The 12,559-nt window shown below is 38.8% G+C and overlaps 1 protein-coding gene across 3 annotated transcripts in view; it reads left to right on the top strand.

The window, feature by feature from the left end:
* The window catches only part of GRM8 (glutamate metabotropic receptor 8), a 458,029-nt gene that overhangs the window by 82,722 nt on the left and 362,748 nt on the right, over positions 1 to 12,559 (top strand). For all 3 annotated transcript variants that reach the window (XM_029072711.1, XM_029072712.2, XM_029072713.1), the window contains exon 3: positions 12,117 to 12,333. In XM_029072711.1, coding sequence (XP_028928544.1) covers positions 12,117 to 12,333 — 217 coding nt within the window. The remainder of the gene's footprint in view (positions 1 to 12,116; positions 12,334 to 12,559) is intronic.

The following is a 12,559-nucleotide window of genomic DNA, read 5'->3' as shown; positions in this document are numbered from 1 at the left end:
AGAAAACAAAGAGCTTCATCAAACTGATTACTCAAGCAGAGTTACATGAAGAGTTATTTTGAATACCACTCTAACATCAAGATAAGTGTTTATTCACACTGTAAAAGGATGGTCTATTACCACCACTCTGAAAATCTGTGGAAAAACATAGTCTTTCCCTGGTCATTGCCAAATGGTAACAGAAATCAAATAAAGCCCAATTAAAAATGAGACCTAATAAGCACCACCAGGCAGCAGTGACAACTTGAGTAATTTTCTGGCCAATCAGAAGTCACCATCAAGGAGAAACTCTCGTAGGAAACAAAGCAGGCTTTTAATACTTCTATCATATGGAGTTTAGCTGATCCACAAAATTGATGACAGAAAATACTCTTTCATTTGATTGAAAATCAAATAGTTTCATTTTGTGCATGAAAAAAGTTTCCACAGCACTTGTGTATATTTGTACATATTTATTAATCTATTTTATTAATGATGTGTGTATATCTATAATTGTATTTTGATGGTATTGATGCCTGTCTACTTGTTTTATTGTCTGTCTCCCCATTCTAGACTGTGAGCCCATTGTTGGGTAGGGATTGTCTCTATCCGTTGCTGGATTGTACTCTCCAAGCACTAGTACAGTGCTCTGCACACAGTAAGCGCTCAATAAATACGATTTAATGATTGAATGCAAAAGAGGTAGATTTGGTTTTTTTTCCAGCATGCATTAGTTTTTCACTGATGTGAATGTGGCCAATAAACCAGCAATGTAGTATAAAGGTTATAAAAGCAAGCACAATTCTGGCTATATATCCCGAGGAAAAATGGGGTCATTATCCTGCCACAGTCAGCTCTCATCACATCCTGGCTAGTGTCCTGAGTCTGGTTCTGAATTCCTCTAATAAAGTGGGATGTGGAGAACTGGGAATGACTTCAGAGGATGGAGTCACTGTGATGATTAAAGAGTTGAAAACTGACACTTTCTAGGAAAGGTTCAAAAATAGAAATTATTCACCCTGGACAAGAGATGAAGGGCTGTTAAAAACGTGCTTTTAGATACATGAAGAGCTCTTAAACTCTGGGTGATGTCTGTGTGCTTGCTATGCAGGCAGATGGTGCAGAAAATGACAGAGGAGGGGGAAATGAGCCTAAGTTGCAGCAATAGGTGAAATATGAGGAATTTTGTGACCAAGAGAGTTGGTTAATATTGACAATGGTGACTTGGGGAGATTGTGAATTCTCCTCCTATGAATGTTATGGCTTTAAGTGGGATGTTGATGGTATTAGGAGTAATGCTCTTATGCACTAACTATGTGCAGAAGACTGGGAAAAACTACACAGGTGATATGGTTCCAGATCCATCCGGGGGGGTGGATTATAATAATAATAATGATGGCATTTAAGTGCTTACTATGTGCTAAGCACTGTTCTAAGTGCTGGGGGAGATACAAGGTCATCAGGTTGTGCCACGTGGGGCTCACAGTCTCCATCCCCTTTTTACAGATGAGGGAACTGAGGCACAGAGAAGTCAAGTGACTTGCCCAAAGTCACACAGCAGACAAGTGGTGGAGTTGGGATCAGAACCCATGACCTCTGACTCCCAAGCCCGGGCTCTTTCCACTAAGCCACACTGCTACAGTTTGGGGGCCGGGAGATGGATGAGTTTGTTTCTTCCACCTTAGCTGGATTAGGAAGGAACCATGCACAACGTACTACCAAACAAAAAGAGTTATAATTTCAGTGGGATCCAAAATCTATTGAATAGTCAATAGCATCTCATAAATTATGGACTTAAAAGAAATTGTGAAATTAAAATGTAAGTTCTTCTAAAAGAGGGTTTTTAGTAGTTAGATTTATTTAAAATTGCTTGTTTAAAAAGGATGTTTTATCTCCAAACAAATACTTGGAAGGCATTTTGAAATGTAGAAACTTTAGATTTTTGAATTTAGGGATTCCATTGATAGCCATTTTTCCAGTCACTACAGTATTAATATTCTGTAACTGTGTGATGATGAATATGTGTATTTTTCTATATTGTTAGCAGGAAGACACTACCTGGAGAAAACCCTAGGACTGAAATTTAGGATTTAGGGGGAATTTAGTATCATTTTCTGGGAAGAACAGAAGATGAGAAAGACCTGTAGACAAAGTTCATTATTGAGTCACAAATGTCAAGGCCAGTGCTCGTCTATGTTAAGCAGTGATTTCCTCTCAGTCCCTGACAGTTTGTCACCTGGTAATCAGTGATGTGTCCATCATCTTTGATCAGCGGTGAAATCTGGGAGGAGTGAATGGCACTTCAAATGTTTCTAAATTCCCCTCTCCCCCCCCCCACTGCCATTTCCTCTTTCAACACATAAGTTTCCTCTTTGAAGCATTAGTCTCCTTTATGGTCCAGTTCTAGGGACCTGGGTAGAGATGGGGAGGTGCATAGGAGCTGTTGGAAAATAACGGAAAAATTTAAAGAGGGAAGGGAATGGGGAAGGAACAGCTACTTGGTTGTCAGACAAAGTCACTAAGGAGGGTTGTCACTTCGATTTTACTTCTAATAAAGTATGTCAATTATCCTATTCCTGAAGTTCTGATTTTAAAAAGAAATACATTAATGTGGCACTATTACTCATCTATAATCAAGTGCACAATTCTGGGTAATTTTGGTAAAGAGAGGGATTCCAATCTTAGTTCAGGAAGAACAGTCCACTAAATTTCCCAAGTGTGGGGATCATGCCTAGCAACTCATATAGTACTCTCCCAAGTGCTTTATACAGTGTTCTGCACAAAGTAAGTGCTCAGTAAACACCACTAATGGATTGAATCAATCCACCACTTATAATATTGATCCTATAGGAAAGTTGGTTTTGGTTACATTTAACTTAGGATGCAGTGTTTGGGACCCAATTGTGCCAAAAGTCTGAAGACTATGAGCTCAAAATAAAAACATGAAAAAAATGCCTCGCCCTACCCCTTCTCCTCTTTCTCCCTTTCCCTTGTCTGGTGCCCTATCAGCATTCACTGCTGCCCAGGTATAAAAGAACATGTTGACCCCATAGCAGTGCTCTTGAACTGGTGAAGAAATTTTCATGAGTGTCCAATCAATCTGTGGTATTTATTGACCATTTGCTGTGCAGAGGACTGTACTAAGTTCTTGGGAGAGTACAATACAACAGAGGTAGTAGACACATTCCCTGCCTGCAAAGAGCTAATAGTCTAGAGGGGTAGGCACACATTGTCAGGTCACTGAGAGGTACTTTCTGGAGGCAGAATTTCAAAATGGGAATGATACAAAAATAGGAATGCATTAAAGATTAATAAGTTATTTCTAAATTCAGAACCTCCCCCACTCCAATCTCTTATTGTTCATCCTATGCAGTTACCCACATTGCACCCTTTTTTGACAACTCAAAAACGGTCCTGGGGCTGAACATTCCTGGTGCAAGCCTGGCTGTGAGACTAGGAATGGGGAAGTGGAGGGAAATGATTTCTCAACAAGACTGATCCCATAGAATGGAGTTGGTGAACTTTGAATAGCTGTACTGTCCAGGGAGACCTAGTGAAAGAACCCAGGCTTGGGAATCAGAAGATGTGGGCTCTAATTCCAGTTCTCCAATTTACCGGTTGTGTCATCTTGGCAAATCACTTAACTTCTCTGTACCTCAGTTTCTGCATTTGTAAAATGGCGATTCAATGCCTGCTGTCCTCCTACTTAGCCTGTGAGCAATATGTGAAAGAGGGACCGTGTCCAATCTAGTTATCTTGTTTCTATCTCAATGCTTAGAACAGTGCTTGGTACATAGTAGGTGCTTAATAAATACCATTATTATTTGTTGGCTTTTTTATCCCTGTTCCCAAAATACCTCCTACTTGCATTTATCTTTCATGTGACTTAGCATTTACTCTGCCCTTGTGTGCCTTTCTTTCCTCCCCTATTGAGAGGAAAGAAAATCCCTGTGGTTTGTCTTTCCTACAGGAGCTGGGTGAATGCTGATGATAGGGCTACATGATAAATTGGATCTCAAATGTTCATAAATTTTTAAAAAAACCTCATTTTGAGAAAAGACTCAAATCTTGGTATCTTTTTCAAAGACTTCTCCAGATTTTGAGCCCAGTATCTTGTGCTTAGAAGTACTCATTTAATCCAAAAAAATGGTAATGGAGATATAGATGTGGAAGTGGAGTTTTTCCAAGCACCCCAGAATAATCACGTTGACTGTTCCTCCTGTGTTTACTATGCATGCAATTTGCAATGTAGATACAGTTGACCCATATTTGCTTTTGGCCCCAGGGGTGTTAATTAATCAAATCATTTTAACTGTTGTGACTTTGTTTACATATCCATTTGACAAAATGGTTATTAAAAGAATTACTCCATTTAGCTGTTATTGGAATTAATGTCAATGGAAGTGCCACATTATATAGTTCCACATCAGAGATTTAGATGAAATTTCAGGGTAGCATGTCTATGAAATATTCCATAAAACCGAGTATATATGTAGTTGCTGTTCCTATTCAATGAGCTGCACATGGTGAAAATTTAAGGTTTAAAATCTTTCAGTCAAGCACCTCAGGACATAAACGTGAGTTCCATCAACCCTACTTAATGCATTTTTCTATAGCCTGTATTTTGACTGACATCATGGAAAATGGTCACAATTTTATCCATGCCAAATTGGCATTGACAAGTGTGCCTGGAATATAGCTCAAAAGTATTGAATAGTATCTATGGAATTGCAACAGGGTCATACCAGTTACAGTTTTGTGATGTGTGTAGACTTAAGCCTGAATCACCAGCTCTCCCTGGCTTTTTCCCCTCCCCTGCCATTCTGCTCTGTGACAAATCTATGGAGTCCTCCTTACCTGGTTGTGTAAGGTCCCCAATGGTGCTGAAGCTTAATAATTATTATCAATACAATTAATAATTATATTATTGATAGTAGTGGGTAGGAAATGGACTCTTGTTATAGCAGAGTAGGGGATTTGATATCTTCCCCTTTGCCACTGGATAACTACTCTTCTGTTCAGAAAGCACCCTCTCTGCTGTCTAAAATAGGCAATAAAAAACTATGGTGGTGACAACAGTACCAGTGATTAATGGGAATTATTCAAATTTCAAGCAATTGCCAACAGGAAAACGTGTTTGAGCAGCCAAATTTCCTTATAAAAGCTCTTCCTAATTTAGGGGATCCAAATAGTTTATTAGTGAGTGGCAAAATGCCAGATGAAATTGTACATTTGCCAGCCCGAAGTTTATTGACTTCAATCCGTTTGTTATAATTACTCACTTTTCTTTTTTAATGTGCTACTGCTGACATAGTTGAAGAAAAAAAATCAACCATAGCTGAGATTGCTCAGTCCGGAAATCAGTGAAAGAGGGAAATTAAGCATTCAGTGGTAGCTCAAAGTCAGTAGTGATGGGAATGAGTGGGTGGGAGAGTTAAATTTTTAAGTGATTTAGCAGATGATGTTAAGAGAGAGCTTCACTTCCACTGTAGCTCTTTCAGGGCAAATCATAATCAATCATTTTCAATGATTACTTTATTTAGACAAATGCTGCTGTTCTGGGAAGCCCATTCCTCTTTTCCCTTCATTGAAAAAATATTTAAAGACATCTTATTTTCAAGGTGAAGTCATAAAAGAATCAGGAGGTCAAAGAAGAAAAGGGTTTACTTATTCTCCATGATCATGTGCTGGGGTGGTGACAGTGGTTTAGAAATCTTTATAATGAAAGTCTACCCTGAATGTAGGGGAATAGAAATGACGTTTCCTTTCTCTGCCTTGGCATGATGATTGCAATCAGGATTCGCTCCCCCAAACCAAAAATGATGGGTTCTCCCGGGGGTGGCTCAACTTATTCAAACTCCTAAAAATGGCAGTGCCTATGTTTTCTCCATTCAAAGAGGAACACTTCTTCCCTCTCCCCACAACACTCCAGTGGCTGTCGCTTTTAATGGGAAATGGTGAAAGTAAAGGGATCAGTGGTCCAAATATGTGAAGGGGGTAGAGGAAGAAAAAGGCAAGACAGGAAGTCAGAGACATTGAGACAAAGGGAAACCATCACCACTCCCACATTGCAGTCAATCTATTTCTCTACTCCATTGTTCTAATTATTATGGTATTTCATTCATTTATTCAATCATATTTATCGAGTGCTTACTATGTGCAGAGCACTGTACTAAGCACTTGGAATGTACAATTTGGCAACAGATAGAGACAATCCATGCCCAACAACGGGCTCATTTAAGTGCTTACTCTGTGCCATACACTGTCTAAGGAGGGAGGGGTGAAGGAGAATAGATATTTAATTCTCATTTTACAGATGAGGAAATTAACTCACAGAGATAAGTGACTTGCCTAAAGTCCTTCAAAAGGGCAATGGACTTGACTTTTTCAGGACCTTTTTTATTATTATTATTTGTTAAGTGCTTGCTATGTGCCAGACACTGAACTTAGCCTGGGGTGGATACAAGTTATTCAGGTTGGGCACAGTCCATGTCCCACAGGGGGCTCACAGTCTTAATCCCCATTTTACAGGTGAGGTAAGTGAGGCATAGAGAAGTAAAGTGACTTGCGCAAGGTTTCATAGAAGATGAATGATGAAGCTGGGATAAGAACCCAGGTCCTTCTGACTCCTAGGCCCAAACTCTATCCATTAGAACTCAATAATTTTCATCATGTGACTTTTCTTTTTAAACTATTTATTTAGTTACCTAAATATGGGCTTAAATGTCTATATTAGGTCCTACCTTGGGGGTAAAGGTAGGAAGAACTGGCTGTGTTTGTCTATGTAAAATATATGCAATAATATTTTCAATAGCTCTCATGGGGATGGTGAGTCTTAACTAAAAAAGTACTTAGACAACACAAAGTGCTACTGAAATAATACATTACTATAACATATATAATGCAAAAACCTAGGCTTTATGAGTCATTTTATAGCTAATGCTCCAATAGCTTCAGGTGGTTTTTGTTCTGATATTGCAGTCAACATCATACACCCAGTCAATCAATCAATCAATGACATTTATTGGTACACTTTGCACTTTAGTCACTGCTGAGCCAGTAGAAACATGGAGAACAATAACATGGAGAACAGTTAGGGTTGTCCTTTGGTTCAAAGAGAAAGCTGTTAACTGTGAAATTGCATCCATGAGTCCATTTGAGAGAGAATCCCTTGCCCATCTGCAAATTTTCTTCAAGAAAATACAATAGTAAATGTGTTCTGGTCCCCTGCCTTTGAGGTGAGCTTTTTTCAAAGACCAATAGTTAATGGGGGAAGAAGTGTATTATACTGCCAGCAGGGCAAGAGCTTGAGTAACTTTTAGAGATGTAGTTAAGTTTTGTATATTGAGTAATCCACACTATTTCACCCAGGATCCCTGTACATGCTTTGTGAGATGGCTGGTAGGGAGAATGCCTCCTTTCTACCATTGCAATCTGAGGCCTTCATCACTGAAAGTCACGCATGAAGGGCAGAATGGAAGAGGGTGATGCAGGAATATGGTGTTTTTCCTGTGAGCTGCCCCTTTGAACATAGTGCTTTGGTACTCATGACCTTGCAAAGATGATCTTAAGCTGCTCTCAGATCAGTAACTTTAGTTCCCTCATGCCGGTGTCAACTTTTTCCCTCAGGACCATACTTTAGCTCTCATCTGAGGCTGTAGTTAGAGGCACACAAAAAAATTGAGCTAAATTTTTTCCTATTTGCAAAATGTCTAAATTCAGCCTGGTGGTGCTACAAAGGGCAAAGGTGTTGTAAACACACACAAATCACTTTTGCTTTAGTCAACAACACCATTGCCACATGAAACTGAACTTTTTCACCCTTTAAAATATATGTATTTTAAATATATACCATAAATGGGTTTGTGTGTGCCAATCCTTCTTTTGGTGGGTTTTTCATCCCCTCAATTTTTGGCAACACGATTGAATGTCAATTGTCAATATAAATTTGCTTAAAGTGACTATGCTACTCTTAAAATGATTGACTATCATCCCCTCCTTCCTCTCCTCAATCACTTATATGGACTGAATATTCTAAATTTTCAATTTTAAAGTCAGTTTTAGAGTAGGTGTTCTGAACACCCTGACAATTTTCATAGTAATACTTTTCACTTACCTGTACACTCTTGTCTGTAAATCTCTTGAAAGATATTAAGTAATTAAGCTTCACAACACCCCTGAGAGAGATAAGTAATTTCACTTCTTTATATTCCATCAGAACATCCAAATGAAGTTTAAAACACTTTCTTTTCTAGAATTGTACTCTTTGTTCAAAATTTTGTTCATTATAAATTAAGAATAAGAAAAGTTGGGGAAAGACAAAAATACAAAGAAACTTCCTTTTCCCTCTGCACCCCCTTTTTCTAGCCTCTCTCTCTTTGGTGCTATGCGTGACCAACAAAATGTTCGTTGGTTAGACCAGTTGTCTTGAGGTTGTCTTCTTTTGAGTCAAGTCTGGGCTCCTACTCTGGCACCTCAAGACCCTCTATTGTTTGGCTGCTGCTAGCTGAACTTACCACTCTTTGGCCCCAGCCAACCCCCTCTGGTTTTAGCCAGGAAAACTCTTTACCCAGGACAACTTTCCCTGTCTTACCTCTGTGTGCCCACAGACGTGAAATGGCTTCCTTCCAACCATCAGTCCTTGCCTGCCAAATTGCTTCCCTGCTACTTTGGAGACTGAGTCCCAAATTCCAAGTGCCTTTCCCCATCCAGTTTAGTGCCAGGCAAAATCTGGAAGACATCAAGCCATCAGTAATATTTGTTGAGCAACCTCAATAGAACCATCATGGTCTAGTGGATAGAACACAGGCCTGGGAGTCAGAAGGACCTGGGTTCTAATGTTGGTTCTACTACTTGTCTGGTGTGTGACTTTGGGGAAGTCTCTTGACTTCTCTGTGCCTCAGTTACCTCTTCTGTAAAATGGGAATTAATAAAGTGAGCTCCATGTGGAACATGGACTGTGTCCAACCTGATTAGCTTGTATCTACCCCAGTACTTAGTATAGTCTCTGACACATAGTATGTGCTTACAAATACCATTTAAAAAAAAACACCCAAACCCTTCTGTGTGGAAAGCACTGAACTAAGAGCTTGAGAGAGTACAGTACAGGTAATAGACATGATCCCTTTCCTCAAGAATCTTCACTCTAGGACCAGAATTATGCTAAATGAATGCATGCACATAGTAAGCTTTCAATAAATGCCAATCAATAGTATTTATTGAGTACTTAATGTGTGCAGAGCACTGTATTAAGCACTTGGGAGAATACAACAGAGTTGGTAAGACACATTCCCTACCACTGACTGATTGAAAAAAACTACCACTTCACAACTTCTGTGCCATCTAAACATTTGTCTATTCACGGCACCAAATAGCAATTCTTCACATATTGTTTGACAGACTTAAGCATGCACTCATCTACATAAGCACTCTTCCTTTTTCCTCCTATCCATAAACATTTTCTGTATCTATTTCCCCTGCTAGATTGTAAGTTCCTTGAGGGCAGGAATAAGATCCACTAATGCTATTGAACTCTCCCAGTTACTTAGTACTATGCTCTATACTCAGTAGGTGCTCAATTACTATTTATTGAGATGAAATATCACCTGAGGGGGTTCAAGAAAGAGCAATTCCTATGTGACACACATTGAAATCATGATGCTGCTCCATCTATTGCTAGTTTTGAAAATATATGCAAAGGTACTTCTGTGGACAAACTGAATGTTTACATGCATGCATCTTGACAATCCAATCCAGGTGTGTGTATGTGGTTGAAAGACCAATATAGGAGCAACATACCCTCCCCTCATTGTTCACAGGGAAGAATATATAAATATTCATTTAGCATCGTGTTTCAAGCTTCTAGTACAGAGCACTATACTAGGCTTTGGGATCATATATTAAAAATAGAAGTTCAATCATATTTATTGAGCACTTACTGTGTGCAGAGCACTGCACGTGTTTGGGAGAGTCCAATATAACAGTTTGGATCAGTGCTCTGCATACAGTAAGCATTCATTAAGTAAGATTGAAGGAATAAAGATCAGATACAACTGATAAAAACAAGTGAGCAAAAATGAATTAATAAATGCCCAAAAGGCAGCAATCCTAAAAGTCCAATCCTACCCTTATCTCTTATCTTGCTTTTGGCTTGCAACTCCCTCCTACATCATATCTGACAGACCACTACCAAAGACTTATTAAAATCACATCTCCAAGAGGCTTTCCCTGACTAAGGCCTCATTTCCCCTACTCCCTCACTCTCCTGCATTACCCTTAGACTGGAATTTGGATCTTTTAAGCACTTCATATTCATCCCAATTCTCAACCCTACAACACTTATGTACATATCTGTAATTTATTTTAATGTCTGTCTACCCCTCTAGACTGTAAGCTCCTTGTGGGCAGCGATCATGTCTGCCAAATCTGTTGTACTCTCTTAAGTGCTTAGTACAGTGCTCAATATTATTATCTCTGGGAGAGATTTTGGTGGCCGAAGTCAGGAGAAAGTTAGTGGCTACAACCATTCCTCATCTTATGACCTGGTCCTGCAGCCACAGCAAAGATGTCACATGGTTTCAGACGAGCAGACTATTGTTGCTTTTATGGCCAGAATTACTGAGGAAGTGTTCAGCACATTAATACCTCCTGCAGAATGGCAGAGTTTTTTGTTCTTTATTCACTGGAGGAAACAAATTGTCCTAACAGTCTGAGACATTCACCCTGCCATCCTCTTCCTCCATTAAACAAACCATACTGTGAGCAGAGAGAGAAAATAATAAGAATACTTGTGGCATTTAAGTGCTTACTATATGCCAAGCACTGGACTAAGCTCCAGGGTGGATACAAAATAATCAGGTTAGACCCACAGAGAGGAGAGAAACTCCAAACAGGGGATGTTGGTGAAAGCTAAACGTAGATGAATTGGAGTTCATATGAGTCTTCTCAGCTGGAGGGCATGTATGCTGAGGGAGTGTGTACAGGGCAAGGAATCAGGGAAGAGAGGCAGTGAAGCATTACTACTGACAGGGAGTGCAAGCTCTGGACCTGGTTATTTGGAAGAGAAGTCTTTCTTCTATATCTTCAGATGGTGATTCAGTGACATTTTACTTGTTTGAAGGAAAACAGGGCTCCAAGGTGGGAAATGGGTTTTCAAGGCAATTAGACATGTAGTGATCCAGCTTTTTTCTTCTCTATTTAAATATTTTTTCTCACTCTTTCAACAATTTAGAACAAGCCCAGTGAATATTTGTAATTTATGCTCTCTCCCATATTAGATTGTAGATCTTGAACTTTTACCTTTTTTGCATATTACCCAACTGCCTAATTCAGTATTCTTCCTTCACATAATGGGCTCTCAGTAAGTACTGCTGATACTGATACATCTGTGGTTTGTGGCTACAGTGCTAATTTCTTGCGTATGAAAAATACACATAAAAAGAACTGCAAATGAAGGCTCATTCTTAGTGCTATACAACCTTTACATTAGGAAGCTAATCTCTTTCCTTCTGAAAAATGAAAATCTTTATTAAAAAAAAGGATTTTTGTATCAAGATTTGTCTATGTTTTATTTTGGAAGAATAAGATGTTTGTTAGATTCTGAATGTTCATCCGCTTTATCAGTAGGCTGTGAGTTTAACTTGTAACATTAAATGAAAAATCAATAAAGCAAAATCTCTAGAATGAAATGGCATCAAACCTAATCATCTACCCTAAAATTCCTTCAGTCACAAGTGTAGAATTTAAAGACGAAGACTAAGCTTATTTCAAAGGTGACCTTTTTTTTATATATGATTATGTTGCTCCTTTTTTCTTCACTTTTGCGCTAGAATCTAACCAGCTCCAAATTAAAGAAAAAAAATCGATTCTTATATACCAGAAGTTATGACATCTGGAGAAAAGCAAAAATCATTTGTTTGGAGGAAACATTACATTTTGAAAGATTAAAATAGCTTCCCCTCCCATTTTTCATGAGAATCAACTCAGATCAATCATTTGTCAGAAAAACAAGGGTGATTCCTTTTCCGGATGGTGTTATGTGGTTTCTGTGGTAATTTTGGATGTTTCTGTCAACTGGCATAATAGATTACTTAAACTAATTTGATTTTGACTGAAATGACCTGTCTCTTGATTTGCAGATACCTCAAGTCAGCTATGCATCTACAGCTCCAGAGTTAAGTGATAACACCAGATATGACTTTTTCTCTCGAGTGGTTCCTCCTGACTCTTACCAAGCTCAAGCCATGGTTGATATCGTGACAGCTCTTGGATGGAACTATGTATCCACACTGGCTTCAGAAGGAAACTATGGAGAGAGTGGTGTAGAAGCATTTACCCAGATCTCCAGGGAAATTGGTAAGACTATATTGATCAGATTTTTGTATTTGAAACTGACAGGTTGCTAAAGTTTGAATTTTACAACACTCTATCTGGTCCATGTGGGATAATTAGGTCTTTTACAGATACGAAATAAGGTGGTCTATAGAAAAGATGAGAATACATGGCTATTTGGATGGTTCTTCGATCTGTCAGGTTGACATTTTGGTGCTAATTTAAAAGAGCAACTGACAAAAGGTAGATT

This window comes from Ornithorhynchus anatinus, chromosome 10, assembly GCF_004115215.2.
Source record: "Ornithorhynchus anatinus isolate Pmale09 chromosome 10, mOrnAna1.pri.v4, whole genome shotgun sequence".
NCBI lineage: Eukaryota > Metazoa > Chordata > Mammalia > Monotremata > Ornithorhynchidae > Ornithorhynchus > Ornithorhynchus anatinus.
This window is presented reverse-complemented; position numbering and strand designations above follow the sequence as displayed.